The following is a 23,463-nucleotide window of genomic DNA, read 5'->3' as shown; positions in this document are numbered from 1 at the left end:
AAAATTAGGATCTGTGTTTGGACTTCAGAAATAGTATAGTGGGTAGGGCGCTTGTCTTGCATGTGGCCAACCTATGTTTGATCCTTGGCATCCCATATGGTCCCCTGAGTACTTCCAGGAGTGATCCCTGAGCATAGAGCCAGGAGTAATTACTGAACACTGCTGAGTGTGGCTCTTTTCCCCCCAAATTGGAGACCATGTGAATCTTTGTTTTCCCACCGGGGTGAAATCAGACCTAGTGGTGCTTAGGACCTACTCCTGGCTTGATGCTAACAGTTTTATCCCTAGGCTAAAGACACCAATACACAAAGCAGGTATTCCAACCCTGCCAGCTATCTGCCTAGACACTAAATTGTTTTTCAATCAGTTATAAATTTTTGGAAGCTGATACAAGAAAGCATTACGGAAATTGATTGCATGAGTGGAAGAATAAGGGTGCCAGCAAGCCAAATATTGATCCCCCTCTTCATCACCCTGTCACTCTCTAGAAATAGTCTTTAGCTGCAAAATGAGCCCAAGAAAGTCAATGAACATTTTAGAACTCTTCACTTTAATTATATGGAAAATTGGATTTCTTTCTTAATTTTCTCAAAACATAAAAATAATAATCCCTTTGGAAATGGGAAAATGGGTCAGAGAAATAGTATGATTGATGAGGTGCTTCCTTTATATACTATAAGATCAATCCCTGGCACCTCCAAGGATATATCCCCCCAATATTTTCTAGGAGTGATCCCTGTGCACAGAACTAGGAGTAGGCTCTGGGTACCAGTAGAAGTGTCCCAAAACAAAGAAACAGACAAAAAAAATTTTTTTTAAATATTGTACTACTAGGGAGTTCAGCAAATGTGGAGATTAACTGTATAAATCCTATGCTAGAGAAAGTGATGGGTATCATTTCTTCATGCAAGCAGTATTTATTGAAGGAGGGTCTTCAACATTCAAAATAATCCCTTCTTCCTAGGATATTATGAGAAATCAGAAACTTAGAGTCTTGGGTACATTTTTAGTGTTTATATTATATAAGGGATTAAAACACTAAATTATCTTCACAAGTACATAATTATGCATTTTAAAGTGTTATAAGAATATCACAATCTAGTGTCTTTTCCCCAGTACAGCCAGGACCAAGCACTGAACCATCAGGTTTATTCTAATAACAAGTTTAATATTTCAGAGCACGATCCAACTATCCTTCCCAAAAAAATATTGGTTGAGGATTATGAAAAAAGTGCATGACCTAAAGAATACCAAAAGTTTTCTAGCTTGGATGAATGGAGTGTCCATTAATGAGATGAGAATTCTGAGGTAACTGCAGATTTGGGGCTGCCGGACTCAGGAACATGGTTTGTTTCTATTGGCTTTACCCGTTAGACTTCCCAGTGAAATATCAAGTAAGCAGATAAATGTTTGATTCTAAAGCTCGGCAATATTGTTAGAGCATGAGCGACATTGAAAAGTCCAAAATCAGGAGTACATAGAGAAGGAAATATCTCCAAGGAGTGAGTCTAGTAAGACCCCAAAATATAACTGATAGAAAGGAGGAGTCAGAGATAGAAATGCCAGAAAACTATGGAAGATAATCAGGAGAGGAAACCATGACAAATAAATTCAAGAGGTTTCTCAAAGGCTGCTGTTAGATTAAATGAAATGACAATTAAAATTTACCCTTAGACTTAGCAATGTGAAAGTCATGAATTACCCTAACAAGACATTAGGGGCACACCCACAGTGCCTAAGGGCTTATTCCTGGCTCTGTGCTGAAGGATCATGCCTGGAAGTGCTCGGGGGACCGTATGTGGTACAGGAGATCTAAACAGGGTGAGGGACAACTGTGTGCCTTTCCTTTATTGCTCTGGCCCTGCAGTTCCTGTTTGCAATGGTTGGGAAAATTGAAGAAACATGGTATAAATCACTCTGTTTTCAGAATTTTTTTTCTGTAAATTAATAACATGAAACAGTCCATGGAGAAAACTGGAAGTCTCAAGGAAATGTTTTTAATTATTGCTTTTGTTTCAATATATTTTTAATTTTAGGCACCATGGTTAGTGATTAGGAATTCTTGCACAAATCACTCCAGTGGCGCACCCTTCACCAGAGAGTTCATTTCTCTCTAACATTGTCCTGGTATTCCCTCTTCTTATTCCCTCCTCACCCACTTCCCCACATGGTAGGCTTCCTACTGAAGACTAGTTCTCAATTTCTGTTGTTTGGGGGCACTTCTTATTCCCCTGTTCTGTTTCTTCTTGTCCTTTATATAGAGAGATCATTGTGCATCTGTCCCTCTCCTGTCTAATGTCACTCAGTATGATAGTATGATCCAGGTAGTAGCAAATTGCATGAGTTCATCTTTTCTTATAGCCGAGTAGTATTCTATTTTATATTATATATGAAATATATCTAGTACCATAGTTTCTTTATCCATTTATATGTATCCTGTTTAATATTATATATAAAATACATATAGTACCATAGTTTCTTTATCCATTCATATGTTCTTGAGTGCTTATCAATAGGGAGAATTGATAACAAGTCAGAACAACACTGACATAACATCTTATGCCAGTAAGAATGACACACATCGCAAAAAATACAAAACAATCAGTGTTGTTGTGAATTGTGAACCTTCGTTCACTGCTGAAGGGAAGGTTGACTGACCCAGCCTTCTTCAAAAATAATATGAACACTTCTCAAAACCTAGAAATTGAGCTTCCACATGACCCAGCAATTCCACTCCCCAGGCACCTTCGAGGTACCAAAGGGCAAAAAGCCTTGTATTCAGAAAAGACAAAATTTTCCTTCCTGGGTTCATACACAGTAGCCAAAATCTGCTGTTGCTTGAGAGATGTGTGCTCTAAGAGCTGAGAAAGGGAAACAAGGGTTGTAGGAGTAAATAGAGGAGTCAGCTGGAGTGATGCTCTTATGTAAATCAAAGAAGACAGAAAAAGGCCAGTATTGTCGGTAAGGAGTTTGCTTTGCATGTGGCTGGTCCTCGGTGCCCCATATGGTATGCTAAGCCCTGCCAGGATTGATCCCTGAGCATAGCCAGGAGTAAGCCCTGGGCATCACCAAGTGTGGCAGGGAGCATTAGAAAAGCTAGTAGGGCACTTGCCTTAAACATGACTGACATGGGTTTGATCCCCAATGCCCCAGTGGTCCTATAAGCCCTGCCAGAAATTCATTCTGACCATAGAGCCAGAAGTGAGCCCTGATATCTCCAGAGTGTGTCCCCCAAACCAAAATCAAACAAGCAAAGAAAGGTGGTAGGGGAGGACAAAGAAACCTACTGCACAGAAGCAAATCATGGATGGAAATGGAGGCAATTTACAAATAGTGATTTCTTTCTCTAAAGAATGGGAAACTATTAAAATTTCCTGAACTATTTCCTGAACTATTAAAATTTTCTGATAGCCCAAGAGACTGAGTGCTGCATGCTTTGAGTACCAGGCAGCATCATTACCCCCTGAGCCCCTGCAAGAGAGAGCCCTAAGCACAGAGGGTCTGGGTGGTCCTCGGGCATTGTTGGGTATGGATTCAAAACCTCAATAAAATATTAATTTACTGAATAAATAGTACAATTATTATTACTACTCATGTATATAACAACAACGTGCTCTTCATGTTCCTGGGGTGAGCAGATGCCATTGGGCTACACTAGCACGAGACAGGGATGAATGAAAACGTTACTGGTGCCCACTCAAGCAATCAATGAACAACGGGATAACAGTGACAGTGACAGTGACTCATGTATATCCTCTTCTCCTTTTCCAGTGGACAAATCTAAGTAGTTAAAAGCTTATCCAAAAATAAACACTAAAAATATAGTTCTCAAAATAAACTAGATGATAACTTCATGTCCAGAAAAGCTGAATCAGATCCTTATGTTTATCTCAGCAACTTTTCCAGCTTTCTTGTTAAATCAAGATCCTTATGCTGTTGCTGAGAATTGCCTCAGCAACTCTTAAAAACAATTTATTTTCTGTTTTACTTGAAAATAATCTAGCTAGTCACCCAAATCAATGTTTTACATACATTTAACCTTTTGAGAATGCAGGGTGGTTAATTTTATATTTGTGCTGAATTTTGCTGAGTAGTGATTTTAAAAATTATAGCTTCAGGGGCTGGAGCGATAGCACAGTGGGTAGGGCGTTTGCCTTGCTCTCGGCCAACCCAGGTTCGAATCCCAGTATTCCATATGGTCCCCTGAGCACCGCCAGGAGTAATTCCTGAGTGCAGAGCCAGGAGTAACCCCTGTGCATTGCCGGGTGTGACCCAAAAGAGCAAAAAAAAAAAAAAATTATCGCTTCATCAGATCAGTAGCTTGATATCACCTTAGACAAAATTGGAACTGTGATGAATTTAAATCCTTTGGACTCAAATCCTTTAGACGTACTCTTTGAAAAAAGATTAAGTCATACATTGTAATTTGAAGGAAGCTTTGCTAGCACAGCGGGTAGGGCGGTTGCTTTGCACACGGTCGAACTGAGTTCGATTCCTCCGTCCCTCTCAGAGAGCCCAGCAAGCTACCGAGAGTATCCTGCCTGCGTGGCAGAGCCTGGCAAGCTCCCCATGGTGTATTCGATATGCCAAAAACAGTAACAACAAGTCTCACAATGGAGGTGTTACTGGTGCCCGCTTGAGCAAATCGATGAACAACGGGACAACAGTGTCACAGTGCAGTGCTATCTTTTTAATGAGTCGCCATAAGATACACAGTTACAAAGCTGTTCATGATCAGATTTCAGTCATACAATGATCCAACACCCATACCTCCACCAGTGTCTATTTCCCACCACCAATGACCCCAGTTTCCCTCTCACCACGCCCCCTCCAGTCTTTCTCTCTCTCTCTCTCTGTCTGTCTGTCTCTCTCTGTCTCTCTCTCTCTTTCTCTCTCTTTCTCTCTGCCTGCCCCACTTTCCCACTTTTCCCCCAGGCATCATGGTCTGCAACATAGATACTGAGAGGTTATCATGTTTATTCCTTTCCTTACTTCCAGCACACAGTTCTTTTCCAGAATCATCATTTCCAACTATCTTTCTCCATCCCAAGTGCTTTCTCCCCCAGCAATTGAGGCAGATTTTCAACTGTAGACTAATCCTCCTTACCCTTGTTTCTACTGTCCTTGGTTATTCATCTCATATTATCTTTTTTCTTTATATTCCATAAATGAATGCAATTATTCTACATCTGTCCTTCTCTTAAGGAAGCTTTAAAACAACTGGCACATAGGCTGATTCTTTCCTGGGGTCAGTCTTCTAAGCAATGCTCTGGAAAATCTGGGCGCCCCATCAAGGATTGATCATCAACTCAATGTAAGGTACTCAGGATGTGATGCTGTGTATGAGCTCTAACTGTTGTATACTCTCCTGGCTCCTAAATAATTTATGTACAAAAAATGAACTCTAGGGGCCGGAGCAATAGCACAGCGGGTAGGGCGTTTGCCTTGCACGCGGCCGACCCGGGTTCGATCCCCGGCATCCCATATGGTCCCCCAAGCACTGTCAGGAGCAATTCCTGACTGCAAATCCAGGAGTAACCCCTGAGCATTGCTGGGTGTGACCCAAAAAGCAAAAAAAAAAAATGAACTCTACTCATCTTTAATGTAATACAGTAGACTTTTTTTCTGGTAATTTTAAAAAATTTTCTAAATTAAGGCACTGTGATTTTCAAAGTTATTTATAGTTGGATTTCAGGCATGCAATATTCCAACAGCAATCCATGTCCCCAGTTTCCCTCCCACACCTCATATTGCCTTGTTGATAGGCACATTTTTTAGTTTGATTGTTGTAGTTCAGATCTCATGGTTTCAGTTTTATCAGCTCTGTGGTCCAGATATATAGTTATGCCAAAACTCTACATTGATAGTGTGTCCCTGCCATCCCTGTTACCTTCCAGCTGCCTCTCCTTACTATCTTGCCTCTCTCTTTTGTTCCTCCCCTATCCTCTAAGCTTTACACTCTAGGGACCAGAGTAATCTCAGCATCTCCTTCTTGATACCTTTTGTTCCTTGTCCTGTTGCTCTGTATGCCACAGAAAAGTGAGATCATTCTATATTTGTCTTTCTTCTGCTGACTTACTTCACTTAGTATGATATCCTCCAGTTCCATCCAAGTTGTAACAAAGGGAATGATTTCATCCTTCCTTGCAGCTGCATAGTATTCCATTGTGTATATGTGTCACACCTTCATTCTCCACTCATCTGTCACTGGGCACCTAGGTTGATTCCATATTCTATTAAGTGTTGCAATGAATAATGATGTGCATGTCTTTTGAATGTATACTTTTATATCCTGGAGATAAATACCAAGAAATGGGATTGCTGATAAATAAGGAAACTCTGTTTTTACTTTTCTGAGAAATTTTCATCCTTTTTCCATAGTGGTTGAACCAGACAACACTGCCACCAGCAGTGGATGAAAATTCCTTTTTTATCACATCACCACCAACATAGTTTCCACTGTTTTTAGTATGTGCCATTCTTACTGGTATAAGATGATATCTCCTTGTTGTGTTTTGATTTGGATTTACCTGGTAGTAAGTGACAATAAGAACTTTTCCAAGTGCCTGTTGGCTATTTGCCTATCTTCTTCTTCAGAGAAGTGCCATTTCATTTTCTCTCCCCAATTTTTGGATAGGGTTTTTGGTTTTATTGTTGTCGATCTTTGTGAATTCTTTACATATCTGGTAAGTTATCATTGAATTTGTAAATCAGCTTCATATGCTTGTTATATCTGATATTTCTCTGTAAGTTGTATGTATCAGTAAGTTATATGTATTTAGTAATTTATATACCAATAAGTGTTATTTGTGTTATTTGTGTAAGTTGTATATATATATCAATATAAATATATATGTGTATACACATATACCTATACAACATTATGTACATATATGTGTATATGTGTATATATATTTCATTACTCACTTCCACCATGAAAGTCATAAGTATTCCATCAGGAGGTTTGTTTCGTTTTGCTCCACAGACATGAACGCCTTCACACCAAGAAAGGTATCTTCAACAGGTCTCTAATTTCCAGTCTAAAAGATGTCGATGATTTAGCAACTTTAGAAACTTTAGATGAGGTAAGAAAAACAGTAATTAAACAAATATTCTAATTTTAAAAAAACATTATAGAAATTATGTCATGTCAGCAAGAATTTCTCCGAATGGCATCAAGAATCTGTGTGTGTGTGTGTGTGTGTGTTTGTGTGTGTGTGTGTTGGTCTCTCAGTTTCCTAATGAATTCCCTTTAATACATGAAATTCAGATTTCCAGATCTCTTTAGACTGGTTTTATTCCCTTTTTGTTCTTACTCAAATTATAAAGGTGTGAGTTCTACCACTGTGACTTGCTAGGGTGATAGCCCTTTCTCCTAATTCTTTCTGCGAGTCCCAAGAGCTGGTTTGCTCAGTTTAAAAGAGTCTGCTTCCTGCAGTCTCCATGTGGGTTATCTGCTCTGCAGTTGGTGGTGCCCAGTCTCCAAGATTCTTCCAGCTGGTTCATTCTAGTCCGTGGCTCCACTGTTGGATCACAAAGCATCTACACTGACAGTGTGAAGTTTTTAGAGCATTGAATTCTCCTCTGAACACCTCATCCCAAGAATTTCAGAAATGTTTCCAGTGACTCTTGTGAAAATAATCTATGTCGATCAATGACAGCATTGGCCTCTTTTCTACCCATCCTTCTTTATTCCAGATAATCAGATTATAGAGAAATAAATAATTCCTTTTCAGTAAAAGGTTAGGATCTCTATCCTGCCTGATAAACAGATTTTTATTTTTCAGTTCTCATTATATGTGCCTGAGCGTTTCATTCAGAAATGCAGCAAATCAGGAAGCATTTTCAGAACAGAAGCAGTCATTTGGTAAATTCAGGGTTGCATAAACAACTCAAGTACTTAAGCAAAATAATCCCTCTTGAGAAAATCAAACATCTTGCAATTAAATAGTTGTTTGCAAGTGAGTTTATCAACACATTTATGAATCTTTAGCTATCAGATTTCCCAATGATGTGAACTCCCAGTCTTGAGGGTTAAAAGAAGGCTTTGCTAATATCTAACATACATATTCAACTATGAGCTTGTTTGTTTCTATTGTCTGTATTACGTTTTTGTCTTTTGTTAAGCCCAAGATTCTGTGCTCTTCTCTGTCATATCCTGTAAATGGTGATTTATTGCACTATTAAAATTGATTTTATGTACTCATATGATTTATCAACAAAGAAATTTTCTTTCCAGAACTTTTTACTCTGCCTCCTAAAACCAAATGTCTAAGAAAAAGGCTATGAAATTCCACAGAGCCACTGAATAACCTTGAGTTGGAGTAAAATTACTTCATTATATCTTCTCTACATTTTTTTCTCAATTTTGTTGGAAATAAATGAAGATTTGTTTCTGACCTGATATTGCATATTTAATTCTCAATATGTCTGTTTCTTTCTCTCTCTTAATCCAGATTTCAGATATCTTGCTTGTTGTTCTCTTTGTAAATTGCAATTGAACTATAAATTATTTTCAAGATTTTTTTAAATTTTATTATAGAATACAGTCTCAGACCAACTTGAAAAATGTTATTCCAGAGATCAGATTTATATCTATGCTGGAGATATTCTCATTGCTCTGAATCCTTTTCAGAGTCTGGGTCTTTATTCTACAGAGGTATGTGGTGTGGCTTTCATTCTTATTTTGTATAGATAAGTAAAATATCCAAACACCTAAATGAATTTATATAATGTTATACTAAATTTTATTTACTATCTTGAATAAGCAGTTGTTTATTCAATAACAATAGTAGTTGTAAGACACTGAAATTCAAGAGCATAGAAGATGAATCAATCTGAATGCAGATTGTGGTTTTCTGTTCTTCAAACTTATGTGACAAAATGTTAGTTGCATCCAACTATTGATAACTGGGCCACACCATGTGTCAGATCAGTAAACATATGCTCTAGGATATGTGCACTTTCTGTCTAACTTTAAATCAGATATAGGAGAATCATAAGCATAATTACATTGTCTGTCTAACATATAATCTAATGGGTATAAAGCATCTCTATATGTTAAAAATTCCTATTTATAAGTCACAGTTTTTAATATCATACATGTAATATTTTATGGACATCAATATATAGTTATCCATTGTTCAATCCCAAATGATTTCAGTACAGAAGAATCTTCTAGAATTAAATTAGGCGATTTTCATTTTTAATAGATCTTGTCTCTTCCAGCTAATTATGTACTCCAGAAAATTATTTTGATACTATGTCTGATAGTTACCTTTTGCTTAAGAATATTTTTATGTCATCCTCTACCACCTTAAAATTTACTTTAAAATAATGCATGAATCTTATCCTAAGTTTCAGAGATGTAAGGTTTAGTGAAAATTCTGTCAAATAACCGTGATATTCACTAAGTTATATGAATATACTTTAAATGATGTTAATGGGGAAAAGTTCACTTATGTCAGACATTATTTTATCCAAAAATAGCAAATAAAATGGTATCTTTGATCAGAAAGATAGTAAAAGAATTAAGGCACTTTATTTTCATGTAATTGACCCTGATTTGATCCCAGACACCACATATGTGCCTCCAAGCACCCCCAGAAGTGGTTCTTGAACACAGAGCCAGGAGTAACCCATAAACACCACTGGGTGTGAACCCAAAAACAACAAAAAATATTATTGCTGTGTTATGTGTTTTCTTACTTGAAGACATAGTAGTATTCCAAAATCTAAAAGTTTTCTGCTAGCGTGGTCATAATATGTCACATCATGTTTGGGAATTGACTTTTATTTTACATAATTATGCCTGATATGTGCATGGGTGTGTAGAATGTGTGAAAAAGGTATGAAATGCTATTTTGCTTTAAAATATGAAGATTATGTGAAAATAATCAAGGGTTTTAAGCAAAATCCCCTCAAACTGTTCTTTTTATCTTTTAGCATTCCAAACTCTACATTGGAGCTAAAAGAACTGCCAATCCTCCTCACATTTTTGCGGTTGCTGACCTAGGCTACCAGTCTATGGTAACATATAATTCAGACCAGGTAAGGCGAGATCACATTCATAGAAATGGCATTCTTAGTTTCTTTTGTATTTGCTGAAATTTGTGAGAAATCTTTTCACATTTTTCTTTTCTCATTGCAGTGCATTGTTATTTCTGGTGAGAGTGGTGCTGGAAAGACAGAGAGTGCTCATCTTTTAGTTCAGCAGCTGACAGTACTAGGAAAGGTATAATTTATTCTTTCTCTGTCATAACAAAACATTGGTTTTATACCAGAACTTAATATAACTGATTGGATCTATATATACTAATTTCTATATTAAATAATGCACATGAAATAAAAAGCACTTGTTGTCTGTTGTCAATTTAAAATGTAACATACTATGAAGAGCATATGATCTTAGGATCACCTAAGTTTCCTCACTCTGAATAGTCAATCACTGATGAGAGATTTTTCTCTCTTCTTAGCCCTCACTGACTGTTTTTTCAAATTTCTCGCATCTCCTGACTAGCAATTTTAAAAAATATATTATTTTTGTATAGTGTATATAGTTTGTATAAGAAATGATCAATTTGATATTGAAATTTAGTCACTCAGCACCAAAAAATGTGGGATTATTTAAGTCTAAATCTTAAAAAACACAACTGATTTCAGCAAGATAACACTAGCACTGTCATCCCATTGTTCATCCATTTGCTCAAGCAGGCACCAGTAACATCTCCATTGTGAGACTTGTCGTTACTGTTTTTGACATATCAAATACAACACGGGCAGCTTGCCAGGCTCTGCCGTGCAGGCAGGATACTCTCAGTAGCTTGCCGGGCTCTCCAAGCTTTTTGATCCCCAAATATTTCTATTGGCTTAATTTAAAGAAAACTGTAAAGAAAAGGAAAACCATATAATGTTTGAAGGAAGGAGAATATAAGGTGGGCGAGAAGGCACAGCAAAGACAGATAGACTCTCTGGCCTTTCCTGGGGTTCTGTTCCTTTATCCACTTTGCTGAGCTATTTTTCAGCCTTCAAAATTACTCTCTTTCCTCTACTTTGGATTCACAATTATCTCTAGCCCCTTATGTTCATACTTAACAGCTTCCAAGGGAAGTGGTCCTGGGTGTGGGGAATACTTAGATGAGGACCCAGCCAAGTAGAGGAAGAATAACAAAACTTGAGATGTACTTTCATATGCACAGACTATTTCTAACTTGTATTTGCAAACTGGTTGCTGAAAATAATTATATTTTAATCATGATAACATAGAATATTTCTAAGGAATAGAAATGGAAATTGAATTTCAAAAGCAAAGTTGGTGACTACACATACTGGGGAAAAACTAATAGGCCAGGTCGGGATATGTGGCAGCACAGCAAAGATAGTCACCTATGTTGCCTGCTAAAGTTCTTATCAAAGAAGAGATGATATGTACAAGTTATGTGTTTTTGATATGTTTTCATATTTTGGCAATTTCTCTAGGCTAATAACAAAACCCTGCAAGAGAAGATATTACAGGTGAACAACTTGGTGGAAGCTTTTGGCAATGCCTGCACTATTATAAATGATAATTCCAGCAGATTTGGAAAATACTTAGAAATGAAATTCACCTCTTCGGGATCTGTAGTGAGCGCTCAGATTTATGAATACCTTCTAGAGAAATCCCGAGTAATCCATCAAGCCATGTAAGTTCATGAAAGTCTCTGTTTTACTGGAAAGCTTACAAGAATTAAGTCTTTATTTTGATAGTAATGCATCTTGTTAAAAATTAATTTTTAATAAATATTTTACTATGTACAAGACAGTCACTATTGGAAACAAAGAGATCCCTAGCATTTGTTTGCTTTTTTACTCTTACATAATGTTATATCTGGCACAGGAGTTAATGAATAGCCTAAAACTTATGATAGTGAACAGATAACCAAAGTTCATCCTAAAGATGCTAATTGGATAAATTTCAACTATTTCTTAAGTAAGAATATATTTCTCATGCATAATTAATGTGAAATTTAATGAGAAATATTTTTTATTTTTAATGTTGATATGTATATATAAATGAATACTCTAGATAATTCTGTTTTTCCCGTGATTATATGCAATAAACTAATTTAAATATTTAGGAGTAGTCTTCATAATATTGCTGCTTTTACTGCCTGCTAATTAAATGCACTATTGTGATGTTTTGGTATTAGTTTGAATGAGTTTCTTTAACAGTTTGTAGATGAATAATAAGAACTCCTCTGCAGACCTAGTGATTCCAAACATTTCCTATTTTCCTTATGAGGAAACTATAGTCACAAAATTGGATTGTACTCTGGCAGTTATTGTATTATTTATTTTAAAAGTTTAGTGAGTTAGAGCCTCGCATTCATATAGCTATTTTGTACTAAATATATCTATATTGTTGTACTAATATGGTTTATGTCGAATTTCTGGGAACATGGGGTTTTTTTGTATTAGCATATTATAGTTATTTGTTAGGAACTGCAAATTACTATTATTCAATTTATGAGTAAATTATGAATATAGGTTGCCTGAAGTTAAAATCTTGAACTCAAACCTCAGTGTGGAAATTTTTATTTTGATTTTCAGTTCAAAATACTGAAAGAATGATTTTTAGATAAGTATGGTTTTGAACTGTGCCTTCATTACATGGAATTCAGTCTTGGGTAAGATATTTAAACCTTGAAGATCCCTACAGGATGTCAGTTCTCCAAACATACTGTGATTATGATTTGACTTCAGTTTTTATCTTTAAAATGGAAATAGTAGAAGTACCTATTTATTGAAGACCTTGCCTGTAAAATGTGTAGTGTAATGAATAGTACATGGTGAGAACCCCATAAACTTAAGCCATTATTGACAGTAGTATTGATAGTTCCAGGAAGAGTAACAACGAGACAGAACATGAAATGTTGATGTCCATTAAATGACAGCTGCACTTATTCCTGGTTCTGCACTCAGGAATTACTCCTGGAGGTGCTTGGGGGACCATATGGGAATCGAACCTGGGTCAGCCTCATGCAAAGCAAACGCCCTACCCACTGTACTATTGCTCCAGCCCCTAAAACATTATGTTTAGGCATATGATTAATTAAGTTTTAATTAGCTGACCTACAAGGACAATTCTGGGCTTTCACTGTTGTTGACTAGGAAAAAGCATTCCAAGCCCTAGTTTCCAGTCAGGCTGAAGGACAACTTAGTTATAATTTAAATCCAGCTGCCTTAAAATTTTTCAAGGAAAACATCATTTCCTTTTCTGTACATCTGTTTTTCCTAAATTTTAATTACCTTTTCTTATATCCTAGAGAACCCTTTTTCAGTGGACTTTTAAAAGTAAAATTATCAGCAATACAAGAGAAGAATTCTTTAAATTGTTTTTCTTTTGTTATTATTGAGGTTATGTGCTTTATAATGGCTCTGGTGTCTGTGCTTTTGATACAACAGAGGAATTCTTGCTAAGTATGAGTCAGTAAGTGAAAGTGCATCACTCAAGGTACAGAATGGAAAGAAGAAGAGTAAAGGTTTGACTCAGAGGACTGTTTACAAAGCCAGAACCAAGATGAGCTACTCTGACAGTGGTGAGAAGCTTCTGCAAGTTTGGTCTGAAGTGCAGAAGGAACAGATAGCCCCAGGAGGCTTGTGTGTGCTGTGGTGGGGACTGTCTGTCAGGAGCACTGTTCCTGTGGAGGAGAGCAAGGGAACAAGCACACCCAACTCTGCCTTCCCACCTCCTACCATGACTTCTGATTAACTTAGCCCAGGCGGAAGCCAAAAAGCAAGGGACCTCAGAGTCTTCAGTTTTTGGGTGTTGGCTTTTAGGGTCACAGAGATGAGCAGAGAATTGATCTGAAGCATCTGAGAAGGACCAGAGAGATGCATTAGACTTAAAAACAAATTTCCTATTTCTTATAGGGAAATAGGCTACTCTCTACCTCCCCCCTTTCTTTCTCACTCTCTCTCCCTGTCCCCTATTTCATGCTGCCTTACTCCAATCTCTGACCTTAATGATGGTATTCTTTCTTTTTAAAAATCATCTGCTACCTTACTCCAATCTCTGACCTTATTGATTTTTATATTTCTAATGACGGTATTTCTTTCTTTTTAAAAATCATCACCAGGAGTTTGAATTTTATTTTTATACCCATATTTGATTGTGGTGAGAGTTCTTTTATGTGTGTGTCTGTTCACTTTAAAATTTTTTTTTTGTTTTAGGAACTTGATTCATAGTTGAGTTTCAGCTATACAATTTTCCAACATCTATCCTATCATCGATGTCAACTTCCCACCACCTATCATGTATTTATTTCTTATGATGAAACTATCATATAAATTATGGCCTAAGACCTTTCCTAAAGGTAGAATAAACTAACAAACAGAATAACCTCTTAGTATCTGTATTGCAAATTATAATGCCCAAAAGAAGAGAGAGAGAAAGAGAGAGAGAGAGGAGAGAGAGAGAGAGAAGGAAAGTTCCTGCCATAATGACAGGCTGGGAAGAGGGTGGCAGAAGGAAAATTGGGGACATTGGTGGTGGGAAATACACACCGGTGGAGGGATGAGTGTTGAAACGTTGAATGACTGAAATCTGACTGTGAATAGCTTTGTAAATCTGTATCTCATGGTGATTCAATTTAAAACAAATACATTTTTAAAAAGAAAATGTTAAAAATAAATAAAGCATTTCTATTTGTCAGAAAAAATATAAAAGATATAGAGCAGAAAATTACTCTATTAAAGTTAACACTGGGAAGTTCTTTTAAATATAAACTCTGTCTTGTTTTCTCCTCACCTGCAGTGAGTTCAGAATGGCTTATCTTTCTCTACCCAGCTTTTTACCAGACTCAACAGGTGGCAAGATCTTCAAGGTAGTAAGTGTGGAGAAAGGGAACACGTGTTCTTCTAGACAGCTGCTCTGTGCCAGGGACTATGCTAATAAGCACTTAGCATTCCTTATCTCTTACAAATAACCAAGTATTATCGTGTTGTGAAGGAAGAATCTGAGGGAATTGCAGTCGTTTCTGATGGCAATATGCTAATGATTGAGTTGGTCTCTGAACTATATATGACTCTCCAAACTGACTATAGAATTTACAATTCGCTATCCATCCGACCTCCATCCATCCATCTTGCCAAAACGTTTTTGAGTACCTATTATGTGCCAGCTATTTTATATTTTATACTTGAATGTTAAAGTTTTTCTTTAATATGTACTATTATTTATTTTTTATTTTGGCTTTTGTGGCCATATCTGGTGATGCTCAGGGGTTACTTCTGGATCTGCACTCAGGAATTACTCATGCTGGTGCTCACAGGATCTATGAAATGCTAGGGATTGAACCCAGGTCAACTGCATGCAAGGCAGATGCCCTGCCCTCTGTACTATCTCACTCCTGCCCCATGAAGGTTGTTTGTGTTTTTTTAATTTATTTACTTAGGCTTTTGGATCTAAAGAATTTACAGGATCTCAAGAGAAGCCAGAGCACTGGAGCAATAACACGGAGGGTAGGGTGAATCAAGAAGATTATTTGATTCCTCCGTCCTTCTCGGAAAGCCCAGCCAGCGACCAAGAGTATCCCGCCTGCACGGCAGAGCCTGGCAAGCTACCCGTGTCGTATTCGATATGCCAAAAAGAGTAATAAGAAGTCTCACAATGGAGACTTTACTGGTGCCAGCTCGAGAAAATCAATGAACTATGTGCCAGCAATAGTACTAATCACAGGAGATAGAAAATCAAATAGGAAAAGATCTCTGTGAAGTGGCTTTGCTGCTGGAGTCACGTGTGCACATTGATATGAAGTTGGCTCATCACTCAATGGTTCCTAATCCTCAGGAAAGCGTGTGGGTATTCATTTGTAGAGTACCCAGCGGGTGGCAGAGGAGGTGACTGAAAGGAGCTGTGTAGCTTGCAGGAGGCAGTCTTAGGAGAGGAATCTGTAACTAAAGATGGGGGGAAATGATTCAAAATATTTCATGAGTCCTTATGAATGCAAAGCTGTCCTGCTTAGCTTTCCCACCATTATTACTGGCCACTTTGTGGACTTTCATAGGTACAATAAGCTCTATGCCTGTGAGGAGTTTGCTGACTTTTAAGGGCATTAGAGGTCCTGGTTATATAGGTAATCCCCATATCCAGCATAGGTGAACACACATGAGAAAATGCTGAGGACACTCCTGCAAAGGACTGAGTGGGATTTTGAAGAACCATTAGATGATGCACAACCAGGGGTGTAGTCAGTCAGTGAAATTGCCCTTTGGTGACTTGCTGAGACCCTATGTCTGTCACAGACAATTCTGACATAGGGCCACTAGTCTTATGAGCATGTGTGTTGTGTCCTCTTAGGCACAGTTTTGATGCAAGGATAAGACATGAGTTGGGCAATCCTTACAGGTCTCTTTTCCTGTTTCTTTAACTCTTTTTTGATCCACTAAAGGTCATTATAATTCTAATAGCACCTCCGGGTCTTGTCAAATTACAAATTTCAGTAAAGATAAACTGATAATTAAAGAGACAACCACCAGTTCTGTGTGTCTACACTTATGAGTCACTGCTCTAATTGTACACTGTGTCATGCAGTGTTCAAGGTGTGACACATGGAGCAATCAATGTTATTTCATTAGAACAAAGCCAGCAGAATTATATGGTATGCCAGTCTTATAGGAGTTGTACTATTTTGTAGTGAGAAAGGGCAAGAATTCCACCAAACTTCCGGTTGTTCTAACCTTGCTGACGTTCAATGTCAGTGTTCTTTGAAGTGTGACTGCAACAAGTAATGGCTGGGGGTATGGAAACTACAAATATGACCATTCTAAAAAGTGCCAACAAGCTTTCCTTCAGTCTTCCAGTCTGTGGACACTCCTGTTCTTGAAATGCTTACCTTTTGTTGCTTCTGTAATTACATTCTCCTGATTCCTCTCCTACCTCTCCAAACTTTTCTTCTTAAAAATGATTCATCTGTCATTTCTCAAATGAGCATTTACCAAAGGTTTTACCAAAGATAAAATGGAGCATTTCTCTTTTCTCTGTGTCTGCTTGCTATTAAGGATTCACCAGATAGCTCGGTATGATTGCTAGGCTTGACTCCCGAAGACGTACTTTATAATCTCTCCCAAGTTGATATATTTTTTATTTGTTGCCAAATCTCTGATCCTGCTGACATCTCAAAATCAGCCAAATATACATTCTCCTAAGTCTCTAGTTGTCCTAAATGCCCAGCAGTCCCTTTTATGCAGAAGTAAAGTTTCTTTCTCTATTTTTCAGGGGGTGGGAGAGGTCTCCCATGTGGTGCTCAGAAAGCCCAGAGCCCCTTCCAGTGATGTTGGCCAGCTGGGCCCGCAATTCAGTGCAACAACCTGGGGATATAGTGTTGCCTAGTTCTCACAATGCTAGTTCTGGCTGTGTGTGCATACATGAGAATTTGTTTCTTTTCCTTTCAGCTCCCACTAGCATAAATTCTGAAAAGTTAGGAAGGAATTTCTCACTGTTTTGCTTCTGCTATATTTCCAGTACCTATTAGTGACTCACAAACATGCATTCAATAAATAAAGTTCTTAGGAGTGTACAGAACTTACTGGTGGTTGTTGAAAATAATGTAAATAACAACCATAGGAAGCCAAAAGCCTGGACACTCCATATTGGCAGGCACAGTTGTTTTAATAATTAATTGCCAAGTAATTTTAATGATGAATAAAATACCCCCACTATTCATCTTACTGTAAATGTCTTATTTTTTCAGGGGAGAAAAAAATTTTCATATATTTTACTACATCTATGCTGGTTTAGCTGAAAAGAAGAAACTAGCTCATTACAAATTAATAGAAAACAAGCCCCCCAGGTAATCCAAAAGGTTCTGCTTTTACAAATAATATGTCTACTACCCACTTGATTTTAAATTTTGATCTAACCTTTCATATGTTTTTCAGGTATCTACAAAATGGCCACCTCAGAACAATACAGGACATAATAAATAATAGTTTCTATAAATCCCAGTATGATTTAGTTGAGCAATGTTTCAAAATCATAGGTTTTACAATGGAGGTACGTATGGAAAACATTTGGGCCTCTCAAGGAATTATTTTCCTGTCATTAATGGTTAAAGATAGCATTTATTGAGATCAGTACATGCTAGGCATTGAACTAAGTGTTTTGCATGCATTACAATTTTTAGTGAAATAAAATAGTTTATTTAAAGAAAATTTACTTAGAAAAATGTGAGGGAAGAGAGACAGATATGTGTTCAAAAGAAAACACAGACTTCTTCAGAGTGGAAAAAATCAGGGTATCTTTTAGTTGGTCTCAAACAGAAAGTTATCCTATGCTGGTAAATATCTATTCAATTTTTTCTTTCCTTTTGAGTTATCCATATTTTGCTCTAAAGGCATCACCATCAAATGTGACACCTTAGATCTCTAAATTGACTTGTAATACTTCTAGTTTGCCCTGTATCATTGCTTCTTTTCTCTGTTTTACCTTACTTTTGGGTGTTTTTTCTCTGTTCTCTTAAATTTTCAATGAATTTTAAGTCACTTCCTTTCTAAAATTGATTTTTTCTCAGTTTATAGTACTATAAGATTTCTGGAACATAACTTAATACTTATGTATCTATATAAAAATCACCATATCTACTGCTATTTTGGACAACCAGTAGGCGCCTTTTGGAAAAGGGATTTGGTTTTGTACAAACATATAAGAATAAATAAGACAAATCATCTGCCACACAGGTAGGGGGAGGGTGCGGGATGGGGGTATACTAGGGTTTTGGTGATGGAAAATGGTGAAGAGATGGGTGTTTCATCATTGTATGACCAAAACTTAAACCTGAAACTTTTGTAACTGTTCTCACGGTGATTCAATAAATAAATTTATTTTTTTAAAAAGAATGACTAAGACAAAAGTACTGACATGACTAGTTGACTACCTGAAATGAAGAAATTAAAAATACTATTAAATGAATGTTATTAGACCAGCTTATAGACTAGACAGGATATCTAAAGATGAATTTTCATAGTATTCATAGTCAAAGAAATGGTTGTTGTGAGACAAACTTTTAGAGTAAACTTTCAAGCATGGACTTTCTTTGTAGTTAAAAGAAATGCTTGTCTGGTGGGAATACTCCCTTTCTGGTTGCTTTTACAACCCTAGAGTTTAGAGTTCTTTCTTGAGTTCTGAATAAATACTGCTATTCTGCTTCTAGATGAATTAATTGAATTGGTGAAAAGAGGGAGAAAAGTTGAAGTACAGTAGGAAAACTGCAAGGCTATTTTCATGACTGGGGAGAAACAAGTTTTGAGATCAGAGAGAAATTATTATGATGACTTTTCTAAGAATTCTGCTGTTTTTTGCAGAATGCTTTGAATTACATAGATAAGAAGGTAGCAATACTTTTAGACGGAGTAGCAAACCAGAGTTCACTGCACCTGTTGACTGCACCATGGGCAAATACTTCATTCACAAGGAGTCCTGGAGTGAAGTTGAATGAATTTTGATTTAGAATACATGTGACCCTCTTCACTGATGAGTGGAGCACTCTCCACTGTGTCTTGAAGCCATCTAGAATGCTGGACTTTTCATTCAGACCCTTCATTCATGGACCACTGCACCGCAGCTCCAGTCTGGAAAGCCCCTGGTGCTGTGGTCAGTAGGCTGAATTCCTTCTCTCTTTGAATGCAGGATATTACTTTCAGAGTGAATGAAGAATTCATTGTTAGGTAATATTTCCGAAGGCTTTGAGGGGTGCTTACAGACTAGATGGTTGCCTGGTTCGTCTAAGAGTGCTTAGGGGATAAATCTCAATCTGCAACTCAATCCTCAGATAAAACAAGAAGGAAAAGGAGAAGCAGAAGCAACAAAGGTTAGGAAGGTGGCTCGCTAATTCGTGAGGATGGGGAACTATCTCTGGTCAAGGAGAGATGGTGTCTGCCCTTTGTGCGGTCAGATATGGTGGTAAACACTGTATCTGGCCAGAAAACTGCTTCTAGCCTGATCCTCGGACTTTGAGGTAACAAGGTCATTCCCCTGGGTTTTTGGATTTTTTTTTTACTATTGTTATCAGAGGAGCTTATCTAACCATGTCCCTCTTCCAGATACAGTTATCTTAGAAATAGAAAATTAGGGCCGGAGCAAAAGTACAGCAGGTAGGGCATTTGCTTTGCACACAGCTGATCCAGGTTCAATCCCCAACATCCCATATGATCCCCTGAGCTCAACCAGGAGTAATTCCTGAGTGCAGAGCCAGAAGTAACCCCTAAAAAAAAAATAAGGAAAGAAATAGAAAATCATTTTTACTTGGTTTGTTTTCTAGTTCCCACTTATTCAGGATAATATCTTGCTTAGATTTGGCTTCACTACTTTCTCTTACTTGTGAGAGCAGTGTTTAATGTCATCAAAATGAATCAGTCTCATCAAGTTAACATCTCTCAACTGACACACAAATTCATTTGTTTAAAACTGTATTTTCCAATCTTAAACTGACACATTTTGCTGTAGTTTCCTTTTTGATCGTTTCCTTTTAATAGCTTAGCATTGTAGCTCAGGCTAAAGGAAAACATTGCTTCTGTTTCTGGAAGTACAAATGTGGGTATTTTATAAAGACTTCTGTCAGGTTCTAGGTGCATCTCTCAAATATGGGGATCTTCCATCAAAAAGCAGAAACTCAGAGAATAATCAAACTGTTTGGAAAGCATAGAATTCACACGAGTGGATCCTGACTTTCCTTTCAGCCAGTTCCTGTTTTTTGATGCTATTTCACTGACCTTTGTGGTCATGCCCCCTCTGAGTAGCTGCTTTGATTCTAAGCTGGGAAGAAACACCTTTGAAGAGCAAGTTAAGCAACATGATGGCATGATGGGTCCTTATTACCCAGCACAGCAGGCCGTCTGTAGAGGTGACTGTGGCACAGTTTTGGTGACTGTCCGATGGAGAGTCGGCCTGTACCTGTCTGCCTCTCCCCTTCTGTCTCTGCTTGGTGCTGGTAGCACCTCCGGTGGATGTGTCCCTTTAAATGCTGCTGGATTTTGCCCTTCACTTGCACGTTGTGATTCAGCACAATACAAAAGAATGACAGGAACTTAAAGTCTGATAGTCTCTAGAAGGAAACATGAATTTGAAGCCTCTAAGATTTTTAGCAGCGTATTATTTCCTAAGCCATTTTCCTGCCATCATTTTTAAATTACTGGTTAATAGTTTTTTTAGTCTGCTTATGGGGAGGAAATCTCTACCACGTCGTGGCAGGCATTTTTGTTTCTCTTTGCAGAGTCATATGTCTTATGTCTCAGATGTGAATGCCTTTATATTCTGCTTTGTTTGCTTTACATTTCTCGTGATGTTTGCAAATCACAACCCAGTACATCTGCTTTAGTTAGTTATGGTCAAATAAAACTTGTGAAAGAAAAAAATTAAGTGTATTAAAGCATCACACAAATTTGTGAGCTTTTCTGAAATAGTTTATTTTGGCCTTCTTGGTGGTTATCAGGGTAATTCCCAGGATAATTCCTAGTGATCCTTGTTTGGGGACTCCCAAAGCTGCTCTCAGCATTTCTCAGGGGATCGTATATTGTAGGGCATAGAAGTCAGGGCCCTGTGCATGCAACACATGTGCTCAAAATCTTTGAATTGCCATCCCTTGCCACTAAATAGTTTAGTTTTTAAAGTGGGTCTGGGATGTGGGGAGGCCGGGGGACATGCATGCAGTCCCTGTCCTTCCTCAGGGGCAGCGTTGTTTCTTGACTTTCCCTGGACTAGATTAAATAGCACCAACCTCTCCCCCCTAGCCTTGGTAGAACCCCTTTGTCATGGTTCTTCATGACCCACATTTCTTCGAGTCCTAGAGAAATCAAGGAGGGATGCTTATTTGGAGAGGGACTGTGACTTCTAGTTATGGAGGTATCTACTGGGGTGAGTATCACAAGGCAGAATACGTTGACACTGGAAAAACAAATGCTCTGTAGCATATGGGATTTTTCTCTGAGTAGAAGATGAGGCTTGTGAGCAAGCACCAAAGTAGAGCATAAATGTCTAGAGTAGCCAAGGAGTAGATAGGCATCTGGTACATCAGAAAAGTGAAAGTTTGACTCTTTATCTAATAAGGACCAATTCTCCTGAAGTCTTGTGAGAAGAGCAGAGGTCCAGCCTCCTCTAGTGCAGACAAAACTATAGCACGAGGTGGCGTAGGTAGAAGGAATTCTGGATGTTTTCCTGACTCTAAAGAGCTCTTGGGAAACATCATCTACGAGCAATCCACTCTTATTCCCCAGCAGAAAAATACAGGGTGTTTTATAAGTAGAGAACCAGGATTTACATTTCATCTTTTTCAAGTCCATGGAAAACTATTAGATTGCTTTATGCCTTGCTAGCTTTCTATATCAAATGGAAATTTTTTATTTTGCTTATGATTCTTAACCATCAAACAGAGAATTTTGTTGAACTCCCGGGGGATGACCAACAGCAGAATTGATTAGTCTTTGTACCATGAATAACACACATGCTCAGTGAACCCATGCCTGAAACCAGACTTAGCTAGGGCCCTGATTTTCTTTCAGATTCAATTTAAATAAAGGTTGAAAATTTAGTACATCAGGAAGAGCCCCGTAGCCTAATGGGGTTATAAAATCATTCTCACAAAGTTGAATAGTCATTGCATGTTCATTGATTTAGCATATGATTCTCCAAATGCTGTTAGAAATATGATTTGAGCTTAAATGCTTGAACTTTCTAATCTGTTTTTCAAACAAACAAGTTTTTAAAGGAACACAGTTTTCAGCAATCTATTCAAAGGTTTGTTCCTCGTACAGAGTACCCCTAGGATCATAGTTTTCCTCGGAAAATATATAGCATAATATCAGATAATGCATTCAATCTCATTTGCCGTGAAAGCCCATGCTGACTCCCTTTTTGCAAGTTTTACTTATTACTAGTGAAGATTCCTTACCAAGATTATTTTCTTAGACAGGTCATTCACATTCAATCCACAGACCTATCTATTTCTCTACATCTTAAATATATCCAGTTCGTCTTCTTTTCAGCTCTGCCATTTACCATGCCATCACTGTTATTTCTCACCCGCTGTATTCCTCTGACTATTTTACTTTATAAACACTTCCAATATATTTCTACATAGTAGCCAGATTCACCTGTCTAAAACATATTTGCTTTGAAATCTCTAGTGACTTCCTCTGGGTTCTTAACAAAATGCCTCTGATACTTCCAAGAAGAGTCATGTATGTGTATGTCTCTGTGTGTATGAATTTCTGAGTATATTTTTCTGCTCCCTAGGTTCCTTATTTGGCATTTTATTTTAAGAAAGTAATAATTACCATATATTCTAAATTGTAATCCAAAGTTCTTAGGCTTGTACTTAAACCATACACATTCCTGTGACTTGGATGCTAGGATCTTTAGGCTTTTTCTTTTATTATTCTCCTTTATTCACAAATGCCACATCACTTTTTTGAGGCCCTCAAGGAAGATAA

At 37.5% G+C, this 23,463-nt stretch overlaps 1 protein-coding gene across 1 annotated transcript in view; it reads left to right on the top strand.

Moving 5' to 3' along the window:
• The window catches only part of MYO3A (myosin IIIA), a 188,925-nt gene that overhangs the window by 69,914 nt on the left and 95,548 nt on the right, over positions 1-23,463 (top strand). Inside the window, exons 9-15 of the mRNA XM_004605494.2 lie at positions 6,986-7,085; positions 8,543-8,659; positions 9,946-10,050; positions 10,151-10,234; positions 11,479-11,681; positions 17,733-17,831; positions 17,920-18,034. Coding sequence (XP_004605551.2) covers positions 6,986-7,085; positions 8,543-8,659; positions 9,946-10,050; positions 10,151-10,234; positions 11,479-11,681; positions 17,733-17,831; positions 17,920-18,034 — 823 coding nt within the window. The remainder of the gene's footprint in view (positions 1-6,985; positions 7,086-8,542; positions 8,660-9,945; positions 10,051-10,150; positions 10,235-11,478; positions 11,682-17,732; positions 17,832-17,919; positions 18,035-23,463) is intronic.

This window comes from Sorex araneus, chromosome 9 (assembly GCF_027595985.1).
Source record: "Sorex araneus isolate mSorAra2 chromosome 9, mSorAra2.pri, whole genome shotgun sequence".
NCBI lineage: Eukaryota > Metazoa > Chordata > Mammalia > Eulipotyphla > Soricidae > Sorex > Sorex araneus.
Note: the sequence above shows the minus strand (reverse complement) of the source record. Positions and strands in the feature narration are given on the sequence as shown.